This window comes from Petromyzon marinus (assembly GCF_048934315.1).
Source record: "Petromyzon marinus isolate PM22_M1 ecotype Great Lakes invasive population chromosome 67 unlocalized genomic scaffold, UKy_Petmar_22M1.pri1.0 chr67_unloc.1, whole genome shotgun sequence".
Lineage (NCBI taxonomy): Eukaryota > Metazoa > Chordata > Hyperoartia > Petromyzontiformes > Petromyzontidae > Petromyzon > Petromyzon marinus.
Window position 1 is genome coordinate 123705 of NW_027422591.1, and position 20396 is coordinate 144100.

Here is a 20396-nt window from a genome sequence, read left to right on the forward strand (position 1 = left end):
GGTGGTGGTGGTGGTGAGGATGGTGGTGGTGGTGGTGGTGAGGATGGTGGTGGTGGTGGTGGTGATGGTGGTGGTGGTGGTGAGGACGGTGGTGGTGGTGAGGACGGTGGTGGTGGTGGTGAGGATGGTGGTGGTGGTGGTGGTGAGGATGGTGGTGGTGGTGAGGATGGTGATGGTGGTGGTGGTGAGGATGGTGGTGGTGGTGGTGGTGAGGATGGGGAGCGGTGGTGCAGCCTCAAACCAGAAGCTGGTGTAGCGGTGGTGGTGTAGTAAACATCGCCACTGGGGAGACAAAGGCGGCCGGGCGTGGTGCTGGTAGCCACCCACCCCCTCGTGTGCCACAGTGCCGGTAGCCTTCATAGGCAGTGCTACTCGCTACTAACAGCACTTGCCCCTACAGTCTGTAGAGGCTACACGGGGGACCTTTGTCTGTGCCTAACTTCATAGCTGCTGCTACTCGCTACTAACAGCACTTGCCCCAGCAGTCTGTAGAGGCTACACGGGGGATCTTTGTCTTTGTTTTTTGGTGGTGGCGAGGAGGATGGTGGTGTGGTGGTGATGGCGGTGGTCATGGTGAGGATGGTGAGGATGGTGGTGGTGGTAATGGTGGTGGTGAGGATGGTGGTGGTGGTGAGGATGGTGGCAGTAGTGGTGGTGAGGATGGTGGTGGTGGTGGTCGTGAGCATGGTGGTGGTGGTGGTGAGGATGGTGGTGGTGGCACACAAACTCATAAACACACGTATGCGTGTGCGCGTGTGTCTGTGCGTGTGTGTGTAAGTGCGTGTAAGTGTGTGTGTGTGCGAGTGCGTGTATGAGTGTGTGTAAGTGTGTGTGTGCATGTCTGTGCGTGTGTGTGCGTGCATGTCCGTGCGTGTGTATGCGTGTGTGTGTGTGTATGAGTGTGCGTGCGCGTGTGTAAGTGTGTAAGTGTGTGTGCGCAAGTGTGTGTGAGTGTGTACTCACAGAGTGTAGGACGAGAGTGCCCTCACGTGACCCCCCTGCTACACCATCGGCTCCCTCCCCCTCCTCGTGGATGATGAGTGTGTCCGTGTCGCCCTCCCCACCCTTCAGCCTGCACCACACACGCACACAAAGACAAAGGTCCCCCGTGTAGCCTGCAACAGACTGTAGGGGGCAAGTGCTGTTACCGCACCAGGTAACTCATTTGAGGCCGAGTCGACCTAGGGGAGGCCCCGAACCCGTTCAGATAATCGTCACCGCTGGTGTTGGTGGCCGTGAGCGGGAATCGAACCCGGGTCGCCGGGTTCGTAGCGCAGCGTAGCGCTAACCGCTGCACCACCGCTCCCCACACACACACAGCTACACATACACAGGTACACACACAGGTACACATACACACAGGTACACACACGCACAGAGATTCGGACACACTGAGACACACACACAGGTACACATACACACTTACACACACACAGGTACACACACACAGAGGTTCAGACACACTGAGACACACACACAGGTACACACACAGGTACACACACAGGTACATACACAGCTACACACACACAGCTACACACACACAGCTACACACACACAGCTACACACACACAGGTACACACACGCACAGAGATTCGGACACACTGAGACACACACACAGGTACACATACACACTTACACACACACAGGTACACATACACACTTACACACACACAGGTACACACACACACACGTACACACACAGGTACACACACACAGAGAGATTCAGACACACTGAGACACACACACACAGCTACACACACAGGTACACACACAGGTACACACACACAGATATGCGGACACACTGAGACACACACACAGGTACACATACACACGTACACACACAGGTACACACACGCACAGAGATGCGGATACACTGAGACACACACACAGGTATACACACAGGTAGAGTGAGTGAGTGGGCGAGTGGGTGGGTGAGTGAGTGTGTGGGTGAGTGAGTGTGTGGGTGAGTGGGTGCGTGAGTGGGTGCGTGAGTGGGTGGGTGGGTGAGTGGGTGAGTGGGTGGGTGAGTGAGTGGGTGCGTGGATGAGTGGGTGGGTGAGTGAGTGAGTGGGTGAGTCGTTGGGTGAGTGGGTGGGTGAGTGGGTGGGTGGGTGGGTGAGTGAGTGAGTGGGTGGGTGAGTGGGTGAGTGGGTGGGTGAGTGAGTGGGTGAGTGGGTGGGTGAGTGGGTGGGTGGGTGAGTGGGTGGGTGGGTGAGTGAGTGAGTGAGTGAATGAGTGAGTGAGTGGACGAGTGGGTGAGTGAGTGAGTGAGTGGGTGAGTGACTGGGCGAGTGACTGGGCGGGTGAGTGGATGGGTGAGTGGGTGAGTGAATGAGTGAGTGAATGAGTGAGTGAGTGGGTGAGTGACTGGGCGGGTGAGTGGGTGAGTGAATGAGTGAGTGAGTGAATGAGTGAGTGAATGAGTATGTGTGAATGAGTGAGTGGGTGAGTGAGTAGGTGAGTGAGTGAGTGGGTGAGTGGGTGAGTGAATGAGTGAGTGAATGAGTGGGTGAGTGACTGGGCGGGTGAGTGGGTGAGTGAATGAGTGAGTGAGTGAATGAGTGAATGAGCGAGTGAATGAGTGAATATTGAAGTGCATTGTGTTGGGTGCGGTGGGGTAAGTTGAGTGTGCGACAGAATGAGTCAGCGAGCGAGTGGAGTGGTGAGCGTGCGAGTGGTGAGCGCGAGCGAGTGGAGTGGTGAGCGAGCGAGTGGTGAGTGCGAGCGAGTGAGCGAGCAGGGCGGGTTGGCGCGTGAGCGAGCGGTGAGCGGGTTAGCGAGCGGGTGAGCGAGTGAGCGAGTGAATGAGCGAGCGGGTGGGTGAGCGAGCGGGTTGGTGAGCGAGCGGTGAGCAGGTGAGCGAGTGAGCGAGTGAATGAGCGAGCGGGTGGGTGAGCGAGCGGGTTGGTGAGCGAGCGGTGAGCGAGCGGGTGAGCGAGCGAGCGGCGAGCGAGTGGGTGAGCAGTGGTGAGGCGTCTCACGGAGGGCCGGGAAGACCGCTCACAGACACGGTCCCGTCCAGGGCCGGTGTCTCCAACTCCTCCTCCTCCTCTTCCTCCTCCTCCTCCTCGCTGGTCTCAGAGTCCTCACTCGATGAGGAGTACTCCGTCACCTGCCCACGCACACGGGGGGGAGGGGGGGGTAGTGTGAGCCGGTGAGTGAGCGAGTGAGTTGGTGAGTGAGTTGGTGAGTGAGTTGGTGAGTGAGTTGGTGAGTGAGTTGGTGAGTGAGCCGGTGAGTGAGTTGGTGAGTGAGTTGGTGAGTGAGCGAGTGAGTTGGTGAGTGAGTTGGTGAGTGAGTTGGTGAGTGAGTTGGTGAGTGAGCCGGTGAGTGAGCGAGTGAGTTGGTGAGTGAGTGAGTTGGTGAGTGAGTTGGTGAGTGAGTTGGTGAGTGAGTTGGTGAGTGAGTTGGTGAGTGAGTTGGTAAGTGAGTGAGTTGGTGAGTGAGTGAGTGAGTTGGTGAGTGAGCCGGTGAGTGAACGAGTGAGTTGGTGAGTGAGTTGGTGAGTGAGTGGTGGGCGAGTGAGTGAGTGGTGGGCGAGTGAGTGAGTTGGTGAGTGAGTGAGTTGGTGAGTGAGCGAGTGAGTTGGTGAGTGAGTGAGTGAGTGAGTTGGTGAGTGATTTGGTGAGTGAGTGAGTTGGTGAGTGAGTGAGTTGGTGAGTGAGTGAGTTGGTGAGTGAGCGAGTGAGTTGGTGAGTGAGCGAGTGAGTTGGTGAGTGAGTGGTGGGCGAGTGAGTGAGTGAGTTGGTGAGTGAGTGAGTTGGTGAGTGAGTTGGTGAGTGAGTGAGTTGGTGAGTGAGTGAGTGAGTTGGTGAGTGAGTTGGTGAGTGAGTTGGTGAGTGAGCGAGTGAGTTGGTGAGTTGGTGAGTGAGTTGGTGAGTGAGTGAGTTGGTGAGTGAGTTGGTGAGTGAGTGAGTTGGTGAGTGAGTTGGTGAGTGAGTTGGTGAGTGAGTGAGTTGGTGAGTGAGAGAGTGAGTTGATGAGTGAGTGAGTTGGTGAGTGAGTGAGTGAGTTGGTGAGTGAGCGAGTGAGTTGGTGAGTGAGTGAGTTGGTGAGTGAGTGAGTGAGTTGGTGAGTGAGTTGGTGAGTGAGTGAGTTGGTGAGTGAGTTGGTGAGTGAGTGAGTTGGTGAGTGAGTTGGTGAGTGAGTGAGTTGGTGAGTGAGTTGGTGAGTGAGTTGGTGAGTGAGCGAGTGAGTTGGTGAGTGAGTGGTGGGCGAGTGAGTGAGTTGGTGAGTAAGCGAGTGAGTTGGTGAGTGAGCGAGTGAGTTGGTGAGTGAGTTGGTGAGTGAGTTGGTGAGTGAGTGAGTTGGTGAGTGAGTTGGTGAGTGAGTTGGTGAGTGAGTGAGTTGGTGAGTGAGCGAGTGAGTTGGTGAGTGAGCGAGTGAGTTGGTGAGTGAGTGGTGGGCGAGTGAGTGAGTGAGTTGGTGAGTGAGCGAGTGAGTTGGTGAGTGAGTTGGTGAGTGAGTGAGTTGGTGAGTGAGTTGGTGAGTGAGTTGGTGAGTGAGTGAGTTGGTGAGTGAGTTGGTGAGTGAGTGAGTTGGTGAGTGAGTTGGTGAGTGAGTGAGTTGGTGAGTGAGTTGGTGAGTGAGTGAGTTGGTGAGTGAGTTGGTGAGTGAGTTGGTGAGTGAGTGAGTTGGTGAGTGAGTGAGTTGGTGAGTGAGTTGGTGAGTGAGTGAGTTGGTGAGTGAGTTGGTGAGTGAGTGAGTTGGTGAGTGAGCGAGAGAGTTGGTGAGTGAGTTGGTGAGTGAGTGGTGGCCGAGCGAGTGAGTTGGTGAGCGAGTGGTGGGCGAGTGAGTGAGTTGGTGAGTGAGCGAATGAGTTGGTGAGTGAGTTGGTGAGTGAGCGAGTGAGTTGGTGATTGAGTGGTAGGCGAGCGAGTGAGTTGGTGAGCGAGTGGTGGGCGAGTGAGCGAGTGAGTTGGTGAGTGAGGGAGCGAGTGAGCGTGTTTGTGAGCGAGTGCGAGCCAGTGTGAGCGAGAGTGAGCGAGTGTGAGCAAGCGAGTGTGAGTGAGCGAGTGTGAGTGAGCGAGTGTGAGTGAGCGAGTGTGAGTGAGTGAGCGAGTGAGCGAGCGAGTGAGTTGGCGAGCGAGTGTGAGCGAGTGTGAGCGAGCGAGCGTGAGGTTGAGCGAGCGAGTGTGAGCGAGTGTGAGCGAGCGAGTGTGAGCGAGTGTGAGCGAGTGTGAGCGAGCGAGAGTGAGGTTGAGCGAGCGAGTGTGAGTGAGTGAGCGAGTGAGCGAGCGAGTGAGTTGGCGAGCGAGTGTGAGCGAGTGTGAGCGAGCGAGTGTGAGGTTGAGCGAGCGAGTGTGAGCGAGTGAGCGAGTGAGCGAGCGAGTGAGTTGGCGAGCGAGTGTGAGCGAGTGTGAGCGAGCGAGTGTGAGTGAGCGAGTGTGAGCGAGTGTGAGCGAGTGTGAGCGAGCGAGTGTGAACGAGTGTGAGCGAGTGTGAGCGAGCGAGCGTGAGGTTGAGTGAACGAGTGTGAGCGAGTGTGAGCGAGTGTGAGCGAGTGTGAGTGAGTGAGCGAGTGTGAGCGAGCGAGTGAGTTGGCGAGCGAGTGTGAGCGAGTGTCAGCGAGCGAGTGTGAGGTTGAGCGAGCGAGCGTGAGGTTGAGCGAGCGAGCGTGAGGTTGAGCGAGCGAGTGTGAGCGAGTGTGAGCGAGCGAGTGTGAGCGAGTGTGAGCAAGTGAGCGTGAGGTTGAGCGAGCGAGCGAGCGTGAGGTTGAGCGAGCGAGCGTGAGGTTGAGCGAGCGAGCGAGTGTGAGCGAGTGTGAGCGAGTGTGAGCGAGTGTGAGCGAGCGAGCGTGAGGTTGAGCGAGCGAGTGTGAGCGAGTGTGAGCGAGCGAGTGTGAGCGAGTGTGAGCGAGTGTGAGCGAGTGTGAGCGAGTGTGAGCGAGCGAGCGTGAGGTTGAGCGAGCGAGCGTGAGGTTGAGCGAGCGAGCGTGAGGTTGAGCGAGCGAGCGAGCGTGAGGTTGAGCGAGCGAGCGTGAGGTTGAGCGAGTGTGAACGAGTGTGAGTGAGCGAGTGTGAGCGAGTGTGAGCGAGCGAGCGAGCGTGAGGTTGAGCGAGCGAGCGAGCACGTGCCTTGCGGGGCTGTGTGGGGCGTGTGCAGGAGCCGGTGCTGGACACACAAACCGAGCCGGGCCCCGAGTCTTCGATGGCGCGCAACTCTCGGGCCAACGACGTGAGGTCCACGTCCTGCACGCACACGGGGAGACACGGGGGGAGACACGGGGGAGACACGGGGAGAGACACGGGGAGACACGGGGAGACACGGGGGGAGACACGGGGAGAGACGCAGAGGGGAGACACGGGGGGAGGGAGACACGCGGGGAGACACGGAGGGACACGGGGGAGACACGGTGAGGGCTGCACTGCACCATCGGGCTGCAGGAGCTCCCTTGCCCACTCGCTACTTCCTCACCAGGTGAACACAGGCAGACAGACAGGTGAACACAGGCAGACAGACAGGTGAACACAGGCAGACAGACAGGTGAACACAGGCAGACAGACAGGTGAACACAGACAGGCAGACAGAAAGGTGAACACAGACAGGCAGACAGGTGAACACAGGCAGACAGGTGAACACAGGCAGACAGGTGAACACAGGCAGGTGAACACAGGCGGGTAAACACACACAGAGACAGCTATACAAGACACACACAGCTAGACACACACACACAGCTAGACAAACACACAGACAGCTAGACACACACACACACAGCTAGACACACACACAGACAGCTACACTACACACACAGCTAGACAACACAGACACAGCTAGACAACACAGACACAGCTAGACACACACACAGACAGCTAGACAACACACACACAGCTATACAACACACACACACAGCTAGACAAACACACAGACAGCTAGACAACACACACACAGCTAGACAACACACAGACAGCTACACTTCACACAGACAACACACAGACAGCTAGACAACACACAGACTACACACAGACACACACAAACACACACAGACAGCTAGACAACACACAGATAGACACACACACAGACAGCTAGACACACACACAGCTAGACACACACACAGACAGCTAGACAATACACAGACAGCTACACTACACACACAGCTAGACAACACACACACACACAGCTAGACAACACACACAGCTAGACAACACACACACAGCTAGACACACACACACACAGCTAGACAACACACACACAGCTAGACAACACACACACAGCTACACTACACACACAGCTAGACAACACACACACAGCTAGACAACACACACAGCTAGACACACACACAGCTAGACACACACACAGACAGCTAGACAACACACAGACAGCTACACTACACACACAGCTAGACAACACACACACAGCTAGACACACACACAGACAGCTAGACAACACACACACACACAGCTAGACACACACACAGAGCTAGACAACACACACACAGCTAGACAACACACACACAGCTAGACAACACAGACAGCTAGACACACACACAGACAGCTAGACAACACACACACAGCTAGACAACACACACAGCTAGACACACACACAGACAGCTAGACTCACACACAGACAGCTAGACAACACACACACAGACAGCTACACTACACACACAGCTAGACAACACACACACAGCTAGACAACACACACAGCTAGACACACACACAGACAGCTAGACAACACACACACAGCTAGATAACACACAGAGCTAGACAACACACACAGACAGCTAGACAACACACACACACAGCTAGACAACACACACAGCTAGACACACAAACAGACAGCTAGACACACACACAGACAGCTAGACAACACACACACAGCTAGACAACACAAACAGCTAGACACACACAGACAGCTAGACAACACACACAGACAGCTAGACAACACACACACACAGCTAGACACACACAGCTAGACACACACACAGACAGCTACACTACACACAAACACAGCTAGACAACACACACACACAGACAACACACACAGCTAGACACACACACAGCTACACTACACACAGACAACAGACAGCTAGACAACACACAGCTAGACACACATACAAACACACAGACAACACACAGACTACACACAGACACACACACACAGACTACACACAGACACACACACAGACTACACACAGACACACAGACTACACACAGACGCACACACAGACACACACACACAGACTACACACACAGACTACACACAGACAACACACAGACACACACACACAGACACACACACACACAGACTACACACACACAGACTACACACACACACAGAATACACACACACACAGACTACACACACACACTACACACACACACACAGACTACACACACACACTACACACACACACAGACACACACACACACTACACACACACACAGACACACACACACAGACTACACACAGACAGACACACACACAGACTACACACACACAGATTACACACACACAGATTACACACACACAGACTACACACACACAGACTACACACACACACAGACTACACACACAGACTACACACACACACAGACTACACACACACACACCCAGACTACACACAAACACACACACAGCTAAACACACACACAGCTAGACACACACACAGACACACACACACACAGACTACACACAGACTACACACACACACACAGACTACACACGACACACACACACACAGACACACACACACAGACACACACACACAGACACACACACACACACACACAGACACACACAGACTACACACAGACACACACACTACACACAGACTACACACAGACTACACACAGACACACACACACAGACTACACACAGACACACACAGAGACACACACACCCAGACCACACACACACACCCAGACTACACACACACAGACTACACACACCCAGACCACACACACACACCCAGACTACACACACACAGACTACACACAGACTACACACACACAGACTACACACACACACAGACTACACACAGACTACACATAGACTACACACAGACACACACACAGACTACACACACACACAGACTACACACAGGCACACACACAGACTACACACAGACTACACACAGACTACACACAGACACACACACACAGACTACACACAGACACACACACAGACAACACACAGACACACACACACAGACACACTACACACACACAGACTACACACAGACTACACACACAGACTACACACACAGACTACACACAGACTACACACACAGACTACACACACAGACTACACACAGACTACACACACACACAGACTACACACAGACTACACACACACAGAGACTACACACAGACACACAGACTACACACAGACACACCACACACACACAGACAGACACACACACACAGACTACACACAGACACACACACAGACTACACACAGACTACACACACACACAGACTACACACACACAGACTACACACGGACAACACACAGACATACTACACACACAGACTACACACACACACACACACAGACTACACACAGACTACACACAGACACACCACACACACAGACAGACACACACACACAGACTACACACAGACACACACACAGACTACACACAGACTACACACACACAGAGACTACACACACACAGACTACACACAGACAACACACAGACACACACCACACACAGACTACACACACACACAGACTACACACAGACTACACACACACACAGACTACACACAGACACACACACACACAGCTACACTACACACACACAGACACACACACTACACACAGACACACACACACACAGACAACACACACACACAGACAACACACACACACAGACAACACACACACACAGACAACACACACAGACACTACACACACTACACACACAGACTACACACACAGACACACACACACACTACACACAGACACACACACAGACACACTACACACACAGACTACACACACACACACACAGACTACACACAGACACACACACAGACTACACACACACACACACACAGACTACACACAGACACACTACACACACAGACTACACACACACACACAGACTACACACAGACTACACACACACACAGATTACACACACACAGCTACACTACACACACACAGACACACACACACACTACACACAGACTACACACACACACAGACAACACACACACAGACAACACACACAGACACACACAGACTACACACACACAGACACACACACACACACTACACACAGACACACACTACACACTACACTACACAGTCTGGGTGGGTGCAGCAGCACACTGACCTTGTCAATAGCCTTCTTATAGCTCTGAGAGCAGGGGGCAGGGGTCACGAGGGGGGCAGGGGTCACGGGGGGGGCAGGGGTCACGGAGGGGCAGAGGTCACAGGGCAGGAGTCACGGGGGGTGCAGGGAGAGCAGAGACAGGAAGAGAGAGAGGGGGGGGCACAGTGAAGGACAGGGGAGCCCCGATGACGTACACACACACACACGTACACACACACACGTACACACACACAGTACACACACACACACGTACACACACACACACACGTACACACACACGTACACACGTACACACACACACGTACACACGTACACACACACACGTACACACACACACGTACACACACACACGTACACACACACACGTACACACACACACACGTACACACACACACGCACACGTACACACGTACACACACACACGCACACACACACGCACACACACGCGCACACACACGCACACACACACGCACACACACACACAAACGTACACACAAACGTACACACACACGTACACACACACACGTACACACACACACGTACACACACACACACGTACACACACACACACGTACACACACACACACGTACACACACACACGTACACACACACACGTACACACACACGCACACGCACACGTACACACACACACACACACGCACACACACACACACGCACACACACACGTACACACACACGCACACACACGTACACACACACGCACACACACGTACACACACGTACACGTACACACACGTACACACACACGTACACACGTACACACACACGTACACACACACACGTACACACACACACGTACACACACACACACGTACACACACACACGTACACACACACACGTACACACACACACACGTACACACACACACGTACACACGTACACACACACACGTACACACACACACACGTACACACGTACACACACACACGTACACACACACACACACGCACGTACACACACACGTACACACACACACGTACGTACACACACACGCACACGCACACACACACGTACACACACACGTACGTACACACGCACGCACACACACACGTACACAAGCACACACACACACACGTACACACACACGTACACACACACGTACACACACACGTACACACACACGTACACACACACGTACACACACGTACACACGTACACACACACGTACACACAGACACACGTACACACACACACGTACACACGCACACACGTACACACACACACGTACACACGCACACACGTACACACGCACACGTACACACACACGTACACACACACACACGTACACACACACACACGTACACACACACACACACGTACACACACACACATGTACACACACACGTACACACACGCGCACACACACACACGCGCACACACGTACACACACACGTACACACGTACACACACGTACACACACACACGTATACACACACACACGTACACACACACACGTACACACACACGTACACACACACACACACACGTACACACACACACACACGTACACACACACACGTACACACACACACGTACAAACGTACACACGTACGCACACACGTACACACACACGTACACACACACACACGTACACACACGTACACACACACGTACACACACGCACGTACACACACACGTACACACACGCACACACACACGTACACACACACGTACACACACACACGTACACACACACACGCACACACACACACACACGCACACACACGCACACACACACGCAAACGTACACACACACGTACACACACACACGTACACACACACATACATACGCACACACACACACACACGGCGAGTGAGAGCGAGTGGGAGAGTAGGTGCGGGAGTGGTTGAGTAGGTAGGTGGGTGAGTGGGTGAAAGTGAGTGGGCGAGTGAGTGAGCGGGCGAGTGAGCGGGCGAGTGAGCGGGTGAGTGAGCGGGTGAGTGAACGGGAGGGTGAGTGAGCAGGTGAGTGAGCGGGTGAGTGAGCGGGCGAGTGAGTGAGCGGGTGAGCGAGTGAGCGAGCGAGCGGGTGAGTGAGCGGGCGGGCATGTGAGTGGGTGAGCGGGTGAGTGAGCGGGCGAGTGAGCGGGTGAGTGAGCGGGCGGGTGAGCAGGCGGGTGAGCGGGCGGGTGAGTGAGTGAGCGGGTGAGTGAGCGGGTGAGCAAGCGGGTGAGTGAGCGGGCGAGTGAGTGAGTGGGTGAGTGAGCCGGTCAGCGAGCGGGTGAGTGAGCAGGTCAGCGAGCGGGTGAGTGAGTGAGCGGGTGAGTGAGTGAGCGGGTGAGCAAGCGGGTGATTGAGCGGGTGAGCAAGCGGGTGAGTGAGCGGGCGAGTGAGTGAGCGGGTGAGTGAGCCGGTCAGCGAGCGGGTGAGTGAGCAGGTCAGCGAGCGGGTGAGTGAGTGAGCGGGTGAGCGAACAGGTGAGTGAGCGGGTGAGCGAGCGGGTGAGTGAGCAGGTGAGCGAGCGGGTGAGTGAGCGGGCGTGCGAGCGAGCGGGTGAGTGAGCGGGTGAGTGAGCGGGTGAGTGAGCGGGTGAGTGAGCGGGTGAGCGAGCGAGTGGGCGAGTGAGCGGGCAGGTGAGTGAGCGGGTGAGCGAGCGGGTGAGTGAGCGTGTGAGTGAGCGGGTGAGTGAGTGAGCAGGTGAGTGAGCGAGTGAGTGAGCAGGTGAGTGAGCGAGCGGGTGAGTGAGCGTGTGAGCGAGCGGGTGAGCGAGTGGGTGAGCGAGCGGGTGAGTGAGCGGGTGAGTGAGCGGGTGAGTGAGCGAGCGGGTGAGTGAGTGAGCAGGTGAGTGAGCGGCGTGCGAGCGGGTGAGCGAGCGGGTGAGCGAGCGGGTGAGTGAGCGGGTGAGTGAGCGAGCGGGTGAGTGAGTGAGCAGGTGAGTGAGCGGCGTGCGAGCGGGTGAGCGAGCGGGCGAGCGAGCGGGTGAGTGGGCGAGCGAGCGGGTGAGTGAGCGGGCGGGTGAGCGAGCGGGTGAGCGAGCGGGTGAGTGAGCGGGTGAGCGAGCGAGCGGGTGAGTGAGTGAGCGGGCGGGTGAGCGAGCGTGTGAGTGAGCGGGCGGGCGTGCGAGCGGGTGAGTGAGCGGGTGAGTGAGCGGGTGAGTGAGCGGGAGGGTGAGTGGGCGGGTGAGCGGGCGGGTGAGCGAGCGGGTGAACGAGCGGGTGAGTGAGCAGGTGAGTGAGCGAGCGGGTGAGTGAGCGGGTGAGTGAGCGGGTGAGTGAGCGAGCGGGTGAGTGAGCGGGTGAGCGAGCGGGTGAGTGAGCGGGTGAGCGAGCGGGTGAGTGAGCGGGTGAGTGAGCGAGCGAGTGAGTGGGCGGGTGAGCGAGCGGCTGAGTGAGTGGGTGAGTGAGTGAGTGAGCGGGTGAGTGAGCGAGTGAGCGGGTGAGTGAGCGAGTGAGCGGGTGAGTGAGCGGGTGAGTGAGCGGGTGAGTGAGTGAGTGAGCGGGTGAGTGGGTGAGTGAGTGAGCGGGTGAGTGAGCGGGTGAGTGAGTGAGTGAGCGAGCGAGCGTGTGAGTGAGCGGGTGAGCGAGTGAGCAGGTGAGTGAGTGAGTGAGTGAGCGAGCGAGCGTGTGAGTGAGCGGGTGAGCGAGTGAGCAGGTGAGTGAGCGGGTGAGTGAGCGAGCAGGTGAGTGAGCGGGTGAGTGAGTGGGTGAGTGTGTTAGTGAGCGTGTGAGCGTGTTAGTGAGCGGGCGTGCGAGCCTCACGGCAGGGCGGCTGGGCCGGGCCACGTCGCTCATCCGGGGGCTGTCATGGGTCAGCATGGGGGAGCCGTCTTGCCGGGCCAGACCTGCACCACCACCACCACACCACCACCATCATCATCATCACCACCACAACACCACCACCACCACCACCACAACACCACCACCACCACACCACCATTATCACCACCATTATCACCACCACACCACCACCACCATCATCACCACCACCACCATCACCACCATCATCATCATCACCACCACAACACCACCACCATCATCACCACCACCACACCACCACCACACCACCACGGCGCCACAGCGCCACCCCGCACGGCACAGTGACACGGCACACAGTGACACGGCACACAGTGACACGGCACACAGTGACACGGCACACAGTGACACGGTACAGTGACACGGCACACAGTGACACGGCACACAGTGACACGGCACACAGTGACACGGCACACAGTGACACGGTACAGTGACACGGTACAGTGACACGGCACACAGTGACACGGCACACAGTGACACGGTACAGTGACACGGCACACAGTGACACGGCACACAGTGACACGGCACAGTGACACGGCACACAGTGACACGGCACACGGTGACACGGTACAGTGACACGGCACACAGTGACACGGCACACAGTGACACGGCACACAGTGACACGGTACAGTGACACGGTACAGTGACACGGCACACAGTGACACGGCACACAGTGACACGGTACAGTGACACGGCACAGTGACACGGTACAGTGACACGTCACACAGTGACACGGCACACAGTGACACGGCACACGGTGACACGGTACAGTGACACGGCACACAGTGACACGGCACACAGTGACACGTCACACGGTGACACGGCACACAGTGACACGGCACACAGTGACACGTCACAGTGACACGGCACACAGTGACACGGCACACAGTGACACGGTACAGTGACACGGTACAGTGACATGTCACACAGTGACACGGTACACAGTGACACGGTACAGTGACACGGTACACAGTGACACGGTACAGTGACACGGTACAGTGACACGGTACAGTGACATGTCACACAGTGACACGGCACACAGTGACACGGTACACAGTGACACGGTACAGTGACACGGTACACAGTGATACGGCACACAGTGACACGTCACAGTGACACGGCACAGTGACACGGTACAGTGACACGGTACAGTGACACGGCACACAGTGACACGGCACACAGTGACACGGTACAGTGACACGGCACACAGTGACACGGTACAGTGACACGGTACAGTGACACGGCACACAGTGACACGGCACACAGTGACACGGTACAGTGACACGTCACAGTGACACGGTACACGGTGACACGGCACGCGGTGACACGGCACACAGTGACACGGTACACAGTGACACGGTACAGTGACACGGCACACAGTGACACGGTACAGTGACACGGCACAGTGACACGGCACACAGTGACACGGCACACAATGACACGGTACAGTGACACGGCACACAGTGACACGGCACACAGTGACACGGCACACAGTGACACGGTACAGTGACACGGTACAGTGACACGGCACACAGTGACACGGCACACAGTGACACGGCACACAGTGACACGGCACACAGTGACACGGCACACAGTGACACGGTACAGTGACACGGCACACAGTGACACAGCACACAGTGACACGGCACAGTGACACGGCACACAGTGACACGGTACAGTGACACGGTACAGTGACACGGCACACGGTACAGTGACACGGCACACAGTGACATGGCACAGTGACACGGCACAGTGACACGGTACAGTGACACGGCACACAGTGACACAGCACACAGTGACACGGCACAGTGACACGGTACAGTGACACGGCACACAGTGACACGGCACACAGTGACACGACACACAGTGACACGGTACACGGTGACACGGCACAGTGACACGGCACACAGTGACACGGCACACAGTGACACGGCACACAGTGACACGGCACACGGTGACACGGCACACAGTGACACGGCACACAGTGACACGGCACACGGTGACACGGCACATAGTGACACGGCACAGTGACACGGCACACAGTGACACGGCACACGGTGACACGGCACAGTGACACGGTACAGTGACACGGCACACAGTGACACGGCACACAGTGACACGGCACACGGTGACACGGCACAGTGACACGGCACACAGTGACACGGCACACGGTGACACGGCACACGGTGACACAGCACACAGTGACACGGCACACAGTGACACGGCACACAGTGACACGGCACACAGTGACACGGCACACGGTGACACGGCACACAGTGACACGGCACACGGTGACACGGTACAGTGACACGGCACACGGTGACACGGCACACAGTGACACGGCACACGGTGACACGGCACACGGTGACACGGTACAGTGACACGGCACACAGTGACACGGCACACAGTGACACGGCACACAGTGACACGGCACACGGTGACACGGTACAGTGACACGGCACACGGTGACACGGCACAGTGACACGGCACACAGTGACACGGCACACGGTGACACGGCAAACAGTGACACGGCACACAGTGACACGGTACAGTGACACGGCACACGGTGACACGGCAAACAGTGACACGGCACACGGTGACACGGCAAACAGTGACACGGTACACAGTGACACGGTACAGTGACATGGCACACAGTGACACGGTACAGTGACACGGCACACGGTACAGTGACACGGCACACAGTGACACGGCACAGTGACACGGTACACGGCACACAGTGACACGGCACACGGTGACACAGCACACAGTGACACGGCACACAGTGACACGGCACACGGCACACAGTGACACGGCACACGGTGACACGGCACACGGTGACACGGCACACAGTGACACGGCACACAGTGACACGGCACACAGTGACACGGTACAGTGACACGGCACACGGTGACACGGTACACAGTGACATGGCACACAGTGACACGGTACAGTGACACGGCACACGGTACAGTGACACGGCACAGTGACACGGTACACAGTGACACGGTACACGGTGACACGGTACACGGTGACACGGCACACGGTGACACGGCACACGGTGACACGGCACACGGTGACACGGCACACGGTGACACGGCACACGGTGACACGGCACACGGTGACACGGCACACAGTGACACGGCACACGGTGACACGGCACACGGTGACACGGCACAGTGACACGGCACAGTGACACGGCACAGTGACACGACACACAGTTACACGGTACAGTGACACGGCACACAGTGACACGGCACACAGTGACACGGCACAGTGACACGGTACAGTGACACGGCACAGTGACACGGCACAGTGACACGGCACACGGTGACACGGCACAGTGACACGGCACACAGTGACACGGCACACAGTGACACGGCACACAGTGACACGGTACAGTGACACGGTACAGTGACACGGTACAGTGACACGGCACACGGTGACACGGCACACAGTGACATGGTACAGTGACACGGCACACAGTGACACGGCACAGTGACACGGCACACAGTGACACGGCACACAGTGACACGGCACACAGTGACACGGCACAGTGACACGGCACACAGTGACACGGTACAGTGACACGGCACACAGTGACACGGCACACAGTGACACGGTACAGTGACACGGTACAGTGACACGGCACACAGTGACACGGCACACAGTGACACGGTACAGTGACACGGCACACAGTGACACGGTACAGTGACACGGCACACAGTGACACGGTACAGTGACACGGCACACAGTGACACGGCACACAGTGACACACAGTGACACGGCACACAGTGACACGGTACAGTGACATGGCACACAGTGACACGGCACACAGTGACACGACACACAGTGACACGGTACGGTGACATGGTACAGTGACACGGCACACAGTGACACGGCACACAGTGACACGGTACATGGTGACACGGCACACAGTGACACGGTACAGTGACACGGTACAGTGACACGGCACACAGTGACACGGCACACAGTGACACGGCACACAGTGACACGGCACACAGTGACACGGCACACAGTGACACGGCACACAGTGACACGGTACACAGTGACACGGCACACAGTGACACGGTACACAGTGACACGGCACACAGTGACACGGCACACAGTGACACGGTACAGTGACACGGCACACAGTGACACGGCACACAGTGACACGGCACACAGTGACACGGCACAGTGACACGGTACAGTGACACATCACACAGTGACACGGTACAGTGACACGGCACACAGTGACACGGCACAGTGACACAGTACAGTGACACGGCACAGTGACACGGCACAGTGACACAGTACAGTGACACGGTACACGGTGACATGGCACACAGTGACACGGCACAGTGACACGGCACAGTGACACGGCACACGGTGACACGGTACAGTGACACGGTGCACAGTGACACGGCACAGTGACACGGCACACGGTGACACGGTACAGTGACACGGCACACAGTGACACGGCACACAGTGACACGGCACAGTGGTGAGGGTGGTGAGGGTGAGGAGGAGGGTGGTGAGGAGCGAGGGTGGTGAGGGTGGGTGAGGAGCGTGGCGAGGGTGGTGAGGGTGAGGAGGGTGGTGAGGGTGAGGAGGGTGGTGGTGAGGAGCGTGGGTGAGGGTGGTGGTGAGGAGCGAGGGGTGAGGGTGGCGAGGGTGGTGAGGGTGAGGGTGGTGAGGGTGAGGGTGGTGAGGGTGGTGGTGAGGGTGAGGAGCAGGGTGGTGAGGAGCGTACTGCGGTGGCGTGCACGCTCGCTTGACCCCGTGTGTGACCCCGGCTGGGAGCTCGGGGCGCTGGAACTGCTGGAGCTGCCGCTGCTGTGAGCACCACCGCCACCACCACCGCCACCACCGCCACCACCGCCACCGGCGCCGGCCACACCGCCGGCCACACCGCCGGTACCGCCGTCGGCCTGCCAGGCTTCGGCACGCTTCAACTCCGGTGTGCTGCGGGGGGGGGGGGGCAGGGGGGGCGGGGGGGGCGGGGCGGGGGCCGGGGGAGGGGGTGTTACGAGCACAGATCGCCGCGATGCCGTCAAGTCAGTCGATCGTCCACCTCGACTAATTAATCAGCATCAATCAATTGTGATCAATCATCCATCAAGTCACGTAGTGGGTAAAAAAAAAAAATCACGACGTTTCGGCCACAACACAAGTGGCCTTCATCAGGTGAAGGGACCGGACTGTCCAGAGGACAGCGTTGGAGTGAAGACAGCCAAGCCCCGGTCGCGTCCTTTAAGCTGTGTGGGAGGCAACAACAAAACCGCCTTGACAAAGGAATTAGCATAACAATGATGTAGCATAACAATGATGTAGCATAACAATGATGTAGCATAACAATGATGTAGCATAACAATGATGTAGCATAACAATGATGTAGCATAACAATGATGTAGCATAACAACGATGTAGCATAATAACGATGTAGAATAACAACGATGTAGCATAACAATGATGTAGCATAACAATGATGTAGCATAACAATGATGTAGCATAACAATGATGTAGCATAACAATGATGTAGCATAACAATGATGTAGCATAACAATGATGTAGCATAACAATGATGTAGCATAACAATGATGTAGCATAACAACGATGTAGCATAACAACGATGTAGCATAACAACGATGTAGCATAACAACGATGTAGCATAACAACGATGTAGCATAACAACGATGTAGCATAACAACGATGTAGCATAACAATGATGTAGCATAACAATGATGTAGCATAACAATGATGTAGCATAACAATGATGTAGCATAACAATGATGTAGCATAACAATGATGTACTGGACCGGCACGGTGGGGGGTGGGGGAGGAGTTTACATAATGATGGTGTGAAGGGAAATAAGCTGCTGTGAAAGTTTGGGATACCCCTACTTGAATAAATATACCGTACCATTGAAAATTAGTTTAATGTTTGGTTTGATTTAGAACATCTTTCCAATGATTGCTTAATTTGAAACCATCCTCTCGGTTGAAATTGTGTCTGTGTTTGTAAATCTCAATTGCCTCGTGGACAAATCTCCGATTAAAAACCCGTGGGTTTTTGCAGAGAACCTTGGTATCGGTGAAAACTACATCGTGATCACCCACAGCGTTGTAACAGTGATCAGCCACGGCAGAAGAATTCGTTCTGCCGTGTTTGAAATCCGATTTGTGCTCGCGAATTCGTTCTGCCGTGTTTGAAATCTGATTTGTGCTCACGAATTCGGTCAGAGACATGTCGTTTCGTCTCCCCGATATAGCAGTCACCACAGGTGCAGCTCAATTTGTAAACCCCGGGGGGTACTGTAAATCAGGAACGAAATC

General features: G+C 55.9%; 1 protein-coding gene across 1 annotated transcript in view; it reads right to left on the minus strand.

Annotated features, from left to right (window-relative positions):
- Positions 1-20396, minus strand: part of LOC142907948 (mitogen-activated protein kinase kinase kinase kinase 4-like) — a 56837-nt gene that overhangs the window by 32180 nt on the left and 4261 nt on the right. Inside the window, exons 3-8 of the mRNA XM_076057976.1 lie at positions 18814-19025; positions 14007-14089; positions 10286-10309; positions 6078-6191; positions 2982-3112; positions 964-1072 (exon numbers count right to left, since the gene is read on the minus strand). Of these exons, the coding sequence (XP_075914091.1) occupies positions 964-1072; positions 2982-3112; positions 6078-6191; positions 10286-10309; positions 14007-14063 (435 nt within the window). The 5' untranslated portion in view covers positions 14064-14089; positions 18814-19025. The remainder of the gene's footprint in view (positions 1-963; positions 1073-2981; positions 3113-6077; positions 6192-10285; positions 10310-14006; positions 14090-18813; positions 19026-20396) is intronic.